At 34.3% G+C, this 17,425-nt stretch overlaps 1 protein-coding gene across 1 annotated transcript in view; it reads right to left on the reverse strand.

The window, feature by feature from the left end:
- The window catches only part of LOC143231295 (neural cell adhesion molecule 2-like), a 51,403-nt gene extending 34,626 nt beyond the window's left edge, over positions 1–16,777 (reverse strand). Inside the window, exons 1-2 of the mRNA XM_076465845.1 lie at positions 16,663–16,777; positions 1,485–1,820 (exon numbers count right to left, since the gene is read on the reverse strand). Of these exons, the coding sequence (XP_076321960.1) occupies positions 1,485–1,820; positions 16,663–16,777 (451 nt within the window). The remainder of the gene's footprint in view (positions 1–1,484; positions 1,821–16,662) is intronic.
- Between the last annotated feature and the right edge of the window lie 648 nt (positions 16,778–17,425).

The raw sequence follows: 17,425 nt of genomic DNA on the forward strand, positions 1-17,425 counted from the left end.
TATAGTGTTTTTATTTCATTTATATCAAAACTTTTTGAATATGCGACATTTTATAGTATCAGGAAATAAAGAAACTTGTCGTGGTATATTATATTTGTTCTGTCCTAATATTAATACGCAAACTTGTAATCAGTCAAATATCCATTGCTTTAGTCGTGTCTCTACACACGTTTATCATTTCTCATTAGTTTTACTTCCTATGCTTTTAATTATTTTCACTCGTTTGTTTCACCACATTTTAAGTTCTTCCAAATTTCAGTTTGTATTCGTGCTTCCACCATGTGTAATAGAGCTAACTATGTATTAAATTTTAATATTATATTCTCTAGTTCTAATTTGACATCTCTCCTGGTTAAATTCCAATGTCCCGTTATCTCTTCCCACATTTATCAGCTCCAGTCATATTCATCTCTAAATAAGCGCACACCTCCAGTCGTTTCATCTCTTTGTGTTCTATTTTGACGTTGGTTTATGAACCTTCTTTAGATGGTTAAATTGTCATTTTACTAGTCTATAGTCGTTCTGACTGTCATCAGGACTTTTGTCGGATGTTTAAACTGTCTGATGATCTTCTGTATGAAACGTTGCAAATAATAATGAAGTTTTTGTTATAGATATTACTAATATTTTAACTTTTTTCATCAGTCCTGTCAACTATTCGTTATATATATGTCTAGCTCAGATGCTGTATCGTCGACATATTTATTTATATAGATATTGGTTACATTTTCATTAAGAATGATCTATTCTATATAAGTAATTATTTCTCATCAAAGTTCCGCATAGCTAAGTGGTTAGAGTGTTTGAGTGGTAATCTGATGGTCGTGGTTTCGAATCCTCGTCACACTAAACATACTCGATCTTTCAGCCGTGGGGGCGTTATAATGGAACAGTTAATTCCACTATTCGTTGACAAAAGTAGGCCAAGAGTTGGCGGTGGGTGGTGATGACTAGCTGCCTTCCCTCTAGTCTTACACTGCTAAATTAGGGACGGCGAGCGCAAATATCCCTTGAGTAGTTTTGCGCGAAATTCAAAACAAAATACATCCGCTGTACTTGCGGGTAGCCCATACAATAAATCATGATGTCTTTTTTAACTTATCTCATTATATAGGGAGGTCTTGACTTTATTTTATGTTAAAGAAAGCACGATACGTATACGGAAATTTATCAGGTTTCAGTGATTTACTTGACTCGAATATGTAGCTATCTGCGTCGTTTGTTTCCAGCATACTAATGTTATTCTCTAATCACATCAGTACCAAAAATGTGCTCCTTTGAAAGCTTGCTGGTTTGTCTGTTGCCACTGTTGAATCAACCAGAATCAATTCGATGAAAAGTTTCCACATGTTATCAAGCACTTTTACCCCTCTTTATTTTATCAACATGCATCTGTTTCCCCAGAAAAGGGCATAAAACATTATCTCTACATAACTTCGAGCTAGAAATCCATAATTTTAAATTATTTTACAGTTTAAACTAACCTATCACTTTCAACGTAATGACAGTGTTAACAGTCCGGGCCTTATGGAAGTCCACTCGACACCTGTATTCACCGGCGTCATCTTCCTTCACTGGATCCAGTTGGAGAAAAGCTGGCTTGTTTATCATGTTAAAATAGGCTCGGTTCTCTAGCTGAGGACCGGAGGACTGGCGAGCCTGGTCCGCGTTACCCTGGCGGGAGTCCAAGGTATAAATAGGCTGAGCTGAGTCATCTTTATACCAGAGGATCAGAGCTGCGGAGTCATCAGCAGAGGGGGTGGAGATATCACATGGAAGAGCCACTTTGCCACGTACAACCGCTGTGTACAGGATGGAAGCTGCAATGAAATGAATTTTTTTATAAAATAGTTAGGGTCGTGACATAGTTTAATAATGACATCGTCTAGCCTAGATACGTCATAGACGAAATTCTGAATCAATAACATCACACTATGTAATGGTAATAAGACAGACATGTTAGGGTATTTCGTGCATTAACTTTCTGCATCAATAACATGCTATCGTCTAGCGATAATAATAACACAGGTATATTAGGGTATGTCATACGTTAACTTCTGTATCAATAACATGATACTGTGTACATGATATGTTATACAAAAATGTTTGCATGCATGAAAAACATGTTAATGTTTATTTATAAGACAAAATGCTGGTTAAACGAAGCAGCTACATCCTTCGATACTACCACTTGTTACGATTACCATTAGCTATAAATAAACATAATTGTTACATGTAACTGAAGCATATTTGTCTATAGAATTTTCATACGGACTAGTTGATAAGGAAAGTGTCTGACGTCAGACACGTTTTTTTTTACAGTTTATATCTACACTATGCTGTATAATACACAGCGTAACTAATAAAGAAAATAAGCCATATGGCATTTTTTCTTAGTTCATGAAATGATCATTATTTGCTTTAGGAACTTAGTTATTTATTTTTTCAATACAACTTAAAGTTACTAAAATAAACAAACTGGTGAGTTATATTAATTAGGCATTACAGCTACAGTATTGCATAGTAATACATACGATATAATTGTGTCATTTTTATGTTTTCCTTGAATAACACCATGCGAGCTAGAACGGTAGCATATGTTGATCATATTTCATTAATCATACATTTTATTAATATTTCAAGTATGTCAGCAGTTTGATAATCCAGTTTTTTTTCTCCGGCTCTTTACTTTTGATGTTCTAAGTACTTTAAAGATTTTTTTTAAAATTTTACTTCCTGGAGTTCAAAGAAGCTTTATATATTTCTAGCGTTTCGTCATGCATTATGTATTTAAAGATCTATAAAGGACAAGATAGGTTGAAAAAAATATGAGTGCTATGAATACTGTTAATTCCGTATTTAAATGAGCGATTGTTCTATCTATGAATGAAGGAGGGTAACAATTGGTGGATATAAAATGTTTAATGAATATAAAGTATTGTTTAAACTATGTAAAGGAACAAATGCTATATTCTATCTGTATAGAGAATCAATTTTTTAACTGCAAACTTTAAATCAGTTGTACTAGAGTTTGAGAGAAAAAGAAAAGGAAAGAATGGAGTACCGGCGTGATTTCCATTAACGAAACATAACGATAACGACAGTTCGACCCTAGGCTGTGTTTCATGATACTCTCTTACAAGCTTTTTATTTTAATTTTTAAAACAAAATAATATATTTTCTCCTTTTATTTCGATATTCAATAATAAAATTATTTAATTTCTTAAGCCCTGACTAAAGTTCTTGGCTTGTACTTTATTTTGTGTAACTTTCATAATTAACAAAATTGTTTTTCTCCCATCAACAGCGATTTAAATTATTTCGTATTTTATATCGATATATAACACTCTGGGCCTGACATGGCCAAGCGCGTAAGGCGTGCGGCGGCCCGGCATGGCCAAGCGCGTTAAGGCGTGTGACTCGTGATCTGAGGGTCGCGGATTCGCATCCGCGTCGTGCCAAACATGCTCGCCCTCCCAGCCGTGGGGGCGTTATAATTTTACGGTCAATCCCACTATTCGTTGGTAAAAGAGTAGCCCAAGAGTTGGCGGTGGGTGGAGATAACTAGCTGCCTTCCCTCTAGTCTTACACTTCTAAATTAAGGACGGCTTGGTGCAGTGGGCTAACAACCTGCTCACTTAAATACTTGTTGAAGAATCCGCAAGCGATTGCGGCCCTATGTTGCTAGATGGAATCTAATGGTGATAACTAACTAACTATCTATATAACACTCTATTTAAATGTCATAAACTGTTATATCTAGCAATATAATTTACTAATTTCCTTAGGTCTAAACATCACTCTTTCTCTTCCTCCAAATACTTAAATACAATATTTAATGAAACAGATCATTTTATCCACTCCAAACAATCTACCTTTTTGTGGACTGTATACTCAATCTAAATATCTCTTCAGGTGATTAAATACCATATTAAATATTCTAACTAACTATATAACTTACTGTTTCGTAGATTGTATAGTTACTTATCTTTACAATTCCCTATATATCCACCTAATAAAATATTTAACAAAGTAATCTATTTTCTCTATATAATTTAATTGTTTTATGGACTGTAGGATTACGAAATTATTTATAATTATTTTACAAGTTGCCGTCACAACCTCCGTGTTATTCTTGTTCTGTTATTATTGAAACTGGTTTACTCTCTCGAACGCATTAAATAGTTTCTGTCTTTATCGGCCTCTAATTTTACAACATAAGATGTGTTAGGTTTCTAGCTATAAACTCGTCTAATTCATGAAGTTTCATACTTACTGTCACATGTAACACTTTCCTAATAGTCTGCTAACGTGTCATCACACCACTGAAAAATGACAGTTGGAACAGTATAAGTGATCAAGTGGTTTTGTGGGTGCCTAGGTCCTGGAATAAGTCTTTGATCTGTCGAAAAACGCATCTTAGTTAGGGTTAACAAAGCATAGCAAAAACATGCTTTGTTGATACAATATCAGTTTTCATACATTTTATTTTACAGTCCATGAGTTTAATGTGAAACTCAACGATTAACTGCATTTTTTTGTTTTTTATCAAACTGAACGTCGAGTCATTTCTCAACTATTCGATCCATCGAACGTTTTCGTTTTTTCTTAGGGAAAAAAAATTATCGCGCGATTTTTTTTCTCGCAATTTTGACACCAATTTGGCTCCTCCTATTAGGGTATGTCAGAAAAAAAATGTGGGAAAAATTATATCTCTTTGTACTAAAGTCGAACTAGAAAAACAACAATTAAAAAAAAACATTGATCGACGCCTTTAAATTCTATGGTAACACGAACTACTGTCGTCAAACGCCCAGACAACGAACGAATGATTGCGATTTAAAAAATATTCCCCAGATGACCCACAAACTTCGTGAAACTACATTTGTTTAAATGATTTACCGCTTGAAGTTTTTCGGAGACAGCTGAGCCCATTATATGAGAGTATGACTGAGGAAGAGCTGCCTGTTAGGGTTAAAACATTATCGACAACGGGCTTCTAAACATATACATGATACTTAACGCGTGACTGCCTTCAGTCAGCTTACAGTTGTGTCAGTGAAATATTTTGTTGAAACTTGCTTCTGTAATACAATTTCATCAAACTCTAAATATTCAGACGTGTTTTTAATAGTTTCTTGTCTCTGTCTGTGTTTAGTTCTTTACGTAATCTATCCAGTAGAACCAGTATAAACTTTACGGCGTATACATTTTGAATGGTCCCCCAGTAGCACAGAGGTGTGTGTTTGGAGCTACACCGATGAAAACCGAGTTTCGTTAACCGTGGTGAGCAGATCACGGTTTGTGTAGCTTTTTGTTTAATTACACACATTTTCAACGTCTTTTATTTAAAACACATCAAAGTTAGTCTCACTTTATTAATTCATCCACTAAAAATACCTCTCCGATAGAGCGGTAAGTCTTCGGATTTACAACGCTAAAATCTGGGGTTTGAAGCCCTTCGGTAGACTTAGCAAATAGCTATAAAACACACACACTCATCCACTGAAGGAAACAGTTTAGTAAATGTGCTACTGTGATTGGTAGGCTCGTTAGTAAATGTTTTAGTCCTATCTTGATAGTCTGTTTCTTGTTAATGACTGGTATCGAAGCACGGTTTTTACCAACATAAAACTGAGTCCCTCAGGAGTGTATTTTGATACAATATAGCTGAATATTGTTCGTAACATGTAAGAAATTTTAGCTACACTATAATTTATAAAGATTCACATTTGTATAATAATTGTTCAATGAAGACGAACAGGAAACATTAATTATGTGATCAGTGATCAGTGTTACATTGACTTTACTTATATCAAGAATAACGCACGTGTTTTCAAACGTTATGTAAAAAAACTTCCTTCGTAGTTGTGTAACAACCAACTAACTAAAACTTTATAAGTTATGGCGCTCAGTTTCGCTAAGTACGACAAACTAAATTTAACATAAATGTTAATTAACGAGTAAGGTTCAAAGAATTATTGAATAAGAAAATTATAATAATGTTAATGTTGGAATACATGTGGTGAATTATCGAACTCTCTGAAAATTCACTGAGATGCATCATATTTAATAGACATATAATTTCTTTTACAGTACTTGATTTTTCATTCGTTAGTTTCGTCAAAACATAATACCTATCTATGTGTTTTGGTTGACTCGCCTAAATGCTCATATAGAAAAAAATGAGTTTTTAATTTGGCTTATAGATGTAACAAACAATAAAATAATGTACTAGTTTAATTGCGTGCCGAAAGAGGGCAGAATTATAAATTGCCTGAATTGACTGTGTGGTTTACGTGTCTTCATAACTGACCTCACAGTGTTGGCTCACTGGTCCCGCATTGTCAGGCGGTTATGGTGCTCGACTCGTAATCTGAGGGTCGCAGATTCGAATCTCCGTCCCACCAATCATGTTCACTCTTTCAGCCGTGGTGGGAGGTGTTATAAACTTACGGTCAATTCCACTATTCGTTGATAAAAGAGTAGCCCGATAGGTAGTGTCAACTAATTGGTGCCCTCCACCTAGTCTTAAGTTAGGAACGTCTAGCGCAGATAGCCCTCGTGTAGCTTTTCGCGAAATACAAAAAAGAAAAAAACTGGCAGCTAAGCCAGAAATTCAAATAATTTCAGCACATGCACACAAAATGTACTTCGATAGCTCTGGACAGCACAGCGAAAACTGTCCGTAATGTGGGCTAATGCTGAACAATGGATAGTATAAAACTTTATGGATTTGTTATCACTTTTTTAACATAAAATACTCATCACTAGGAGAGAGTTTCGATAGAATTGTAGTAATCTGGATTAATATTCAATATATCGTGAAGTGAACTTTCATAATCCATGTAAATTCACCTTCGTTACATGAAAGTATTTGATTGTAACGTTTGATCACATCGTTGTCTTAGTGTACCTCATTCTGAACAATGGACAACTAAACTGAAGCCCTTTATTTGATTTTGAAAATAGGCTTATCTCCTCACCACAAAATTATGCCATTATATTCTCATCACGACTCATCATGTGGGTTGAAAGTTCTTCAATATTAGAAAACTTTTTACAGAAGTGATTTTTTCTCCTCTTAGTTTTTCTACTGTTTGTTTTAGATCAAAGCCACGCTGGGCTATTTGCAGCAGCCACAGTGGGTATCGAAACATGGAATTTAGCATTATAGTTTTTGTTTGTAATCAAGCACAAAGCTGCCCACAACGGGTTTCGAAACCCGGTGTCTAGCGTTGGAAGTTCACAGACATATCACTAGGTGGATTTTAGTATTGGAAGTTCGCAGATATACCACTAGGTGAATTTTAGCGTTGTAAGTTCGCAGATATACCACTAGGTGAATTTTAGCGTTGTAAGTTCGCAGATATACCACTAGGTGAATTTTAGCGTTGTAAGTTCTTCACTTATCGCTATCCATCGTGAGATTGTTTTTTTTTATCGGTTTATCTAATTGTTAGTTAAACACAGAACATTAAGAAGAGATGGTTCGGCATGACCTGGTGATTAAGACACTCGACTCGTAATCTGAAGGATGCGGGTTCGAATCTCGGTCGCACCAAACATGCTCGCTCTTTCAACCATGGGGGCGTTATAATGTGACGGTCAATCCCACTATTCGTTGGTAAAAGAGTAGCCCAAGAGATGGCTGTGAGTGGTGATGACTAGCTGCCTTCTCTCTGGTTTTTCACTGCTAAATTAGGGACTGCTAGCGCAGATAGCCCTCAAGTAGCTTTGCGGAAATTCAAAAAAAAGAAATAAACAAACAATTCCTTCTTGCATGCAGTGTGAGGACGTTTCAATGACATAGGACAAACCATCATATAAGACAACGTTATCTGAAGTAGCAAAGTGGATCTAGGAACTGCAAACAAAACGCAATAAGGGTAATCCTACTACTACAAACATTCTTTTTTGTACTATTCTTGATATAATACAAAACATTATTTTGGCAAAAGAAAAAAAAATCAGTTGAAGTGTTTAATTAAAGGGTTAAAATTTTCTTAAAAATTATAACAATAAGGTACGTTTTTATACAAGTTAACTTTTTGGGAAGTTCACTACGAACATTAGATATTAGATATATGAGTTTTCCGTAGCAGACAAGAGGTTGGGTAATTACACTTTGATAAATAATAATACAGAACAACGTGACTTGTACAAATGAAACCTTCTTCTAATTTAATTTCTTCGGCAGGAAGTTAAAACAGGGTAGTAAATGAAATAGTTGTTAAACAGTAAGATAATACAAAGGTTCTAATTACATACGTTCAACATGAAGAACGGTGACAAAAATAATGATTGCATACCCTATTTGATTTACTAGGAAAATGCTATTAAAATCAACACGAATATGAAAAAGAATTAATTAGACGAACTAAAATTGGATTTACAAAAATAAACACATAGAAATAATACAGATGAATAGGAACAACGCAATTTTAACATAGATAAGTTTGAAAAGGAAGATCTTACCTGGAGTAAGAAATAAGGTAAACATATCTAAAAGAAGATCTTACCTGGAGTAAGAAATACGATAAACATATCTAAACGAAGATCTTACCTGGAGTAAGAAATGAGATAAACATATCTAAAGGAAGATCTTACCTGGAGTAAGAAATAAAATAAACATATCTAAAGAAAGATCTTAAGAGTAAGTAAGGTAAACATATATAAAGAAAGATCTTACCTGGAGTAAGAAATAAGATAAACATATCTAAAGGAATATCTTAGCTGGAGTAAAAAATAAGGTAAACATATCTAAAGGAAGATCTTAGCTGGAGTAAAAATAAGGTAAACATATCTAAAGGAAGATCTTAGCTGGTAAGAAATAAGGTAAACATATCTAAAGGAAGATCTTACCTGAAGTAAGAAATAAGATAAATATATCTAAAGGAAGATCTTAGCTGGAGTAAGAAATAAGGTAAACATATCTAAAGGAAGATCTTAGCTGAAGTAAGAAATAAGGTAAACATATCTAAAGGAAGATCTTAGCTGGAGTAAGAAATAAGGTAAACATATCTAAAGGAAGATCTTAGCTGAAGTAAGAAATAAGGTAAACATATCTAAGGAAGATCTTACCTGGAGTAAGAAATAAGATAAACATATCTAAAGGAATATCTTAGCAGGAGTAAGAAATAAGGTAAACATATCTAAAGGAAGATCTTAGCTGAAGTAAGAAATAAGGTAAACATATCTAAAAAGGAAGATCTTAGCTGGGTAAGAAATAAGGTAAACATATCTCTAAGGAAGATCTTACCTGGGTAAGAAATAAGGTAAACATAACTAAAGAAATATTTGAAAGTAATGAATTGAAGAACGAACGTTTTATAATTATTTGAAAACATGTTTTTTGTTTATACCATAAGTAAACTTGGTGATGAGTTGGGAAGTAAAACGGTTTAAAGATTCCTCACTTCAACTTTTTTGAGGCCACCATTTTGATCAAGTAAATTGAATTGTCTAGGGAGATCAGTGGAACTGGCCTTAAAATCCATGTCTCTCAGGGAAACGATCATCCAGTCTGTTTCTTTGATGTATAGTTTGTGGCACCTGTTACTCTGGATGCAGTAAATGTCGCATCATGACGTGAGAGTTTACTAACTAACTGGAAAGTGTAACCAGAGCAACTTGTGCTCTTGTTCGAAACTTATGGACAAGTATAAATTTTTTTTTCTGATGAGTTCCACCAACGGAGAATTATTATCAAGTGGCTTCGAGTGCACCAAGTATTCCTTAGTGTTGGGATTACGTATCTAATAAAATAGTAAAACGTTGTGGGGGACAGTCATCAGTAATTATAAATGTTTTGCATGAAACTGGTGGCTAACCACTTGAGCGGATGGTATGCTACAAATAAAGAGGTTCTATCATATTAACTTTTGTCCTTAGGTTAGGTGACATTGGATATGGTATGCAAATGGTTGTGGGCTTCTTTGACGATACCACCTGAATATTTACGTTTATGGAAATATTTTGGTATTACAGAGAAGGTCTTAGTTCTCAGGTAATTAGTGACCAGTCTTATAAACTACCTTTTAGAGGCTCAACATGGCCAAACGTGTAATTAGTGACCAGTCTTATAAACTACCTTTTAGAGGGCCCAACATGGCCAAACGTGTTAAGGCATGCGACTCGTAACCTGAGGGTCGCGAGTTCGTATCTCCGTCGCGCCAAACATGCTCGCCCTTTCAGCTGTGGGGGTGTTATAATGTGACGGTAAATCCTTCTATTCGTTGGTAAAGAGTAGTAGCCCAAGAGTTGGCTGTGGGTGGTGATGACTAGCTGTCTTCCCTCTAGTCTTACACTGATAAATTAGGGACGGCTAGCACAGATAGCCCTCGAGTATCTTTGCGCGAAATTCAAAAACAAAGCAAACAAACGAATGATCAACCGACTTATGTTGTGGTATCAACTTTACTAACTACAATATATCAGGTCATCTCATAAGTAATGTCCGAAAATTTAGTACAGAAAGTGCATCATCATTTCTGACTTTGTAGAAGAGTTTAATGACTGATAAATGTAATAGGACGTGTATAAAAATGTTCAGACAAATAAAAGAAACTAACCCAACTAAACTTTTTCAGATCAATAATCAAATATATCCTTATAAAGATGGATGTGTCTGAGGAGCACATTAGCTATATAATGCTTTATGAGTTTAAGAAAGGCAATAGTGCAGAAGAAACTACACAAAACATTCAAGGTGTTTATGGTGCGAAGTCTTTCAGTGGAAGAAAATGTCGAAGGTGGTTTCAAAAGTTCAGCTCAGGTGACAACAGCTTAAGTGATGTGACACGTTCAGGCAGATCGTACTGTTAAGTTTAATGATGACTTGCTGCACTTGATGAAGATTGTACTGTAACGGTTAAAGAACTAGCACAGGAGCTTAATTCAACCCATTCAACAGTTCACCGTCATCTGTAACAGCTTGGAAAGGTGTCCAAACTTGGAAAATGGATCACTCATGATTTAACAGAAGCCAACCTTTGAGCAAGTGTGGACATTTCACTTCTCTGCACTCTCGCAAACGTAACTCACCTTTTTGGACAGGCTAGTGATGACTTTGAGATGAAAAATGGATATATTTTAAGATGTTAAGCGCCGCAGACGATAGCTCAGTAAGGTAAACTGACTAAAACACAGCCCAAAATGGACCTCCACCCTAAAAAAGTCGTGTTAAGCGTTTGGTAGAATATTGCTGGTGTGATCCACTTTGAGTTGCTGCCATTCAATGTAACAATTACATCAGACTTCTGTTGTCAACAGTTAGAACGTTTGAATGTTGCATTGAAAGAAAAGAGGCCTGCTTTGATCAATAGTAAAGGTGTTATGTTAAACCAGGATAATGCATGGTCCCGTACAGCAAGGATCACATCTGTAAAAATTCAAGAGCTAGACTGGGAAACACTTCCACATCCTCCTTATTCTACAGACCTTGTCCCATCTGATTATCATCTATTTCAAAGTTTGCAAAACTATCTTGATAGAAAAAAAGCTTGGAACACATGAAGATGTCAAAATTACCCTCTCTATATTCTTTTTCTCTAAACCCCAAGAATGTTACAGAAGTTACATTCAGAAGCTTGTGAATCGTTGGCAGGAAGTAATTAATAATAATAGAACATACATTATTGATTAAATAACATTAAAACGTTTGAAATCCTTTTCTTTTCTGAACCTAAAATCAGACATTACAACTTAAGGGATGACCTGATAGAAATAGTGTACACACTACATTGAAACGAATGATGAATCGGCTTATACCGTATTACCAACTGTAATCTGGTAACGTTGTATAAATTTTACTCAGTTTGAATGGTCAATCGGTTTATACGGTGGTATGAAGAATAATCTTACAACGTTTTAGAAAACAGACAATAATTTGTGCAATCCGTTTTAATCAAAGTTACGTATTTTTTAATAAAATGTTCTGAATGAAAAAAGACATTTTTTACATGATGGCATCACTTGCAATTTAAAAACAGCTGGATATAAATGGTTAAATTATTATACAACGCTCTGAAGAGTAACAGAGTATGGGTAATATTATACAAATGTTATTAAAATTATTTATCAACTAAGATAGGCTTAAAATGTTTACTGCAATATACGAATGTAAGAAGTCTAAGTTTGTATAATTTAATATCTGATATAATAATTTTGCTGAAATGAAACGAAGAACTTAAATTATAAAATTATGTATCTAACCCATCTCTGGATATGTAAGAATCTATATCTAACTTTATAGAACACATAAAGACTTATAGAGCACACAGATCAGATTAAAACTTACTAAATGGGGCGAGTGCTTCAAAGAAACAAACATTTGGAACATTTACACCATGTATTTATATATTTTAAATAATTCAAAACCGTGTATTATAAATTCAGATTTACAAACCTAAAACCAGGGGTTCGATTTCCCTTAGTGAACACACAAGATGACTTGATATGGCTTTACAATAAATAAAACACATACACTTCAAATTACATCTTATTTTCATATGATATATATTGTTTCATTCATTCAGTCACCACTCGATTCCATCAAGGAACATAAGGCCGCAATCGCTTACGGATTCTTCAACAGGTATTTAAGTGAGTAGGTTGTTAGCCCACTGCAACGAGCCGTCCCTAATTTAGTAGTGTAAGACTAGAGGGAAGGCAGCTAGTCATCACCACCCACCGCCAACTCTTGGGCTACTCTTTTACCAACGAATAGTGGGATTGACCGTCACATTATAACTCCCCCACGGCTGGGAGGGCGAGCATGTTTGGCGCGACGGGGCGCGAAACCGCGAATTACGAGTCGCACGCCTTACGCGCTTGGCCATGCCGGGCCTTATATTGTTTACGTATTGTATTATATATACCTTTATATGCGAAATCTTTTCATATACGGTACAACGTAAGACAATACAATTTTCTGCAAATCAGCTTTGTTAATGTAACCTTTAATTTAGTTAACTTTAAAACAACTTATAATTTGATTATATTCACGAAATTTTCTGGAAAACCAGTACGCTTCTGATAATTATATTTTGTATTTTTTAAACTAAGTCATTGTAATTATTTGTAAACACCTCACTGGCTACAAGTTGATAAGAAAGTCTTTGTCAACAATTCTCTTCCTTATGTAGATTATCTTTGAGTGTAACAAGTGGCCAGTGTTTAAGATTACTAATAAACATGAAGGGTAATGTAATATGGTGAGTAGTTTCGTTAAAGAATTTATCATTAGAAGACATAATAATGATTACACGTAGCCACTTGCCTAACTATTCGAAGGGTTAATTGGACACGCAGGACGAGCAGAAAGCTAGGTAAAGCTACTATGACTCTGACAATAAATGAGTTAATTTTGAGGTTGAAAGCACAATAATCGTATCCACATGCCAGAAGAGAAAGAACGGATTACACTTTCAAGTAGGAGATTAAGTTGTTGTTCTTTATGTTGGCTTTTCAGAAGGGTAATGCTAATTGTACCATCTCTTTAACTGAATGAAAGTTATAAACCGAAGGAAGTTTATCTAAGCTACAGAATACACACGGAGTTTTATCTTCACTCTAATATAATTATCTTTATCATCTGAAGATGTAGAATAAAAATATTTTATATACGTAACCAGCGCTAAAAAGTATCTTTAGAAATAAATACATAAATACGTTCAGTATATTATTAAAACTAAAGTCCATCGCTGGGACATCGATAAGTGGACGGACTTACAATGATAAAATCAGGAGTTCGATTCCTCTCGGTGCACACAGCAGATAGACCGATGTGGCTTTTCTGTTGTGAAAACTCACACGTTAAAAGTAAATTAAAAGTGAACATTTTTTATTATAAGGTATCGTTGTTTAGAAACTCCATGGTAACATAGCTTTATCTTATATTTTTAAGTATTATATATAGAACACAATTATAAATTTTGAACGAAATAAAAACGATTTATAACGAAGTTGTGTTGGATATATTAGTATGGTATCCAGAAATATCGAAGACTTCTAGAAATTAGACGCGCAGTTGAAATTCATTTTCAGACGTTTGTATAATGGACTGACTGGAGAAAGGTTTAACTTAAGGTTTCGTGAACGTTTGGAACCTATGTGACGTTATAAAACGTGAGTTAGGTTAGAGATGATGTTAAGTGGTTTTGTAAGTCTAATACAATGATTGCATGTCTTGTTAGTAAGTGTGTATAATTACCAGTCTTTGGTAGTGAGTTTGACACTTGTCGACTGAAATGCTCGTCCTTTATCCGTGGGCGTTATTATGTTACAGTCAATCATATTATTTGTTGGTAAAGAGAAGTACATGCGTTGGTGATGGATTATGTTATTTGGTTACCCTCATTCTAGTTTTCACTTCAAAATTAAGAACGCTAGCACTTATAGCTGTTCAGTAGCGTTCTGGAAAATTCAATAGACAAAAGCACTGTTCAGTGATCCATTTATTATTGTGTTAGCGGATCTGTTGGTCAGCTTAACGTTATTTTCAGGATTAGAGTAATTTACTTCAGTTTGATGAATGTTGTTTGTGACAAAACAAAGATATAGATATATGAGGAAATGCCAAGTTAATAAATGAAATGTTTTAAAATATAATGTGAAGTTAGGCTTGGGTGAACATTAAAAAAAGGTAGAGTGAAATGTTGTGGAATCTAATGTGAAGTAAGGCTTGGGTAAATATTAATAAAGATAAACTGTAATATATTTTAGAATCTAATGTGAAGTTAGGCTTGGGTGAATATTAATAAAGATAAACTGTAATACATTTTAGAATCTAATGTGAGTTAGGGTTGGGTGAATATTGATAAATATAAACCGTTATATATTTGAGAAGCTTATGTAAAATGAGGCTAGGATAAATATTGATAAATATAAACTGTAATACATTTTAGAATCTAATGTGAAGTTATGGTTGGGTGAATATTGATAAATATAAACCGTTATATATTTGAGAAACTTATGTAAAATTAGGCTAGGATAAATATTGATAAATATAAACTGTAATACATTTTAGAATCTAATGTGAAGTTAGGGTTGGGTGAATATTGATAAATATAAACCGTTATATATTTGAGAAACTTATGTAAAATTAGGCTAGGATGAATATTGATAAATATAAACTGTAATACATTTTAGAATTTAGTGTGAAGTTAGGCTTGGGTGAGCATTAATAAATGGTAATATATTTTAGAATCTAATGTGAAGTTAGGTTCGGGTGAATATTAATAAACTGTTATATGTTTTAGAATCTAATGTTAAGTTAGGTTTGAATGAATATGAATAAAAGAAACTGTATTAGAAAAACCCAAATTTTATGTTATAATTAACTGGACTAAACTTTTACAATGACCTTCATATTTTAGTTGAAGAGGTATGTTCAGTTGAACATTAAGGTCACATAATTATTATTTTCTGATGTTTTTATAGCTTGTTATCGTCGTTTGATTTATTCGGGCTCGATAACTAGCCCTAAGGGTGTTTGTTATCACTGTTAACTGTTATGTATACCAGAATTTATTTTAGGGTAACGTAATGAAGTAGAAATAGGAAGGTTATTATCACGGTTGTTGGAGTAGGTAGAAGATTTAGATACATGAAAAGTACAATAAAAAAACTGACTGACGAAGTGATGAAGCTATGAATGATAGAATCTTTGCAGGTTGAAGGAAATCGAAGGACAAAAGATAACTAAATACACTGAAAGCTAAAGTATATAAAACTATTACTGGACTAGTGTTCCGATGTGGACCCTGAAGAAGAGAAAATGAGGTTTATTTATAAGAACAGGAAAATAGAATGCTTAGATGTCTGCTTAAAGAAAAAAAAAAGAACGAATAGTGAAATTAACGATGTGGTTGGAGTTTGTGAAATAGAGAAAACGTAAGAGAAATGAGGCTTAGGTTTTTTTAGTCTCGTAAAGAGAAGATAAGAAGAATTAGCATAATAGTAATAAGAGCTACCAATAACCGCAAGAGAAGACAGGGGAACCAGTAAAACATTGGAAAGGTGATATTAAAAAATAAGACATGAAAGAAAGTATTCCTTGATAGAATGTTTAGGCAGAGTATTTATGACGGCAACTGCCTGTTGTGGAGACACAAGTGTAGGGGACGACGTTACAAAAGTCTTCTGCCTTTCGTCTTCAGGTCAGTGTGTGTGTGGAGGTGTTGTCTTTCTTTATAGTGTCCTGGTAGATTGTGAAGAGCGTGTTGTGGTTGGTTGGATTATCACTGTTTCTGATTGGATGAGAGATTTCCTGTAGATTCAACCAATGGTAGCCACAGGTTACTCATCTCTAATTCAGAATCTATGTTAAGTGTTGCTTTAATAGTGTTAATATAAAATGATTCTCTGATTTTTTCTTATCTTCCAGAATTTGTCTGTGTATATGATTCTTATCCCTAACATATTGAAATACATAGATTTACATCACCCCTAGTGGTGTGGTTACAAATTGTCTGCAAGCTCATCACATCAGTGCAATTTCCAGTGACACTTCGCAGATTAGCAACACACCTTTTGTTGTGTAACACTCTATCTAAGATCTCATACCCAACAACGAACGTTTTGGTAGCAGACAACTTTATTTTAAAGTGTCCTGGCAGCATGACAACATATGCCAGTCAGTTGTCCTGACAGCCTAACAACATGTCCCTGGTAAATCCTCTCCTGTTCCACTCTGTGGAACAATGACGTCATCTTCTCTTCTCCTCGCTATAGCTTGATATCGACACACGTGTTGACCTTGGTGGCGTGTCATGCAATACACGCCCTAACTACTAATGAGAAAAAATTCCAGAAGACCAGACAGAAGAGAGATGATTAAAAGAGGATATCAAATTCACTAGTGGCTTAAATTTTTGTGTTGGAATATTGTAAATCATTTAGTAAAACAGAAGCATGAAAATTTTAATATTTTCTACTAAAAGGTCCACAAGTTAAGCTTAACTAATGTTTACTGTTGGACATACGTAACTCTACTTATACGTTGATTAACTAATGTTTACTGTTAGACATACGTAACTCTACTTGTACGTTGATTAACTAATGTTTACTGTTAGACATACGTAACTCTACTTATACGTTGATTAACTAATGTTTACTGTTAGACATACGTATCTCTACTTGTACGTTGATTAACAAATGTTTACTGTTGGACATACGTAACTCTACTCTATACGTTGATTAACTAATGTTTACTGTTAGACATACGTAACTCTACTTACTATTATTAACAAATGTTTACTGTTAGACAAATGTAACTCTACTGTTACGTTGATTAACTAATGTTTACTGTCAGACATACGTAACTCTACTTGTACGTTGATTAACTAATGTTTACTGTTAGACATACGTAACTCTACTTATACGTTGATTAACAAATGTTTACTGTTAGACATACGTAACT

Source organism: Tachypleus tridentatus, chromosome 11 (genome assembly GCF_004210375.1).
Source record: "Tachypleus tridentatus isolate NWPU-2018 chromosome 11, ASM421037v1, whole genome shotgun sequence".
NCBI lineage: Eukaryota > Metazoa > Arthropoda > Merostomata > Xiphosura > Limulidae > Tachypleus > Tachypleus tridentatus.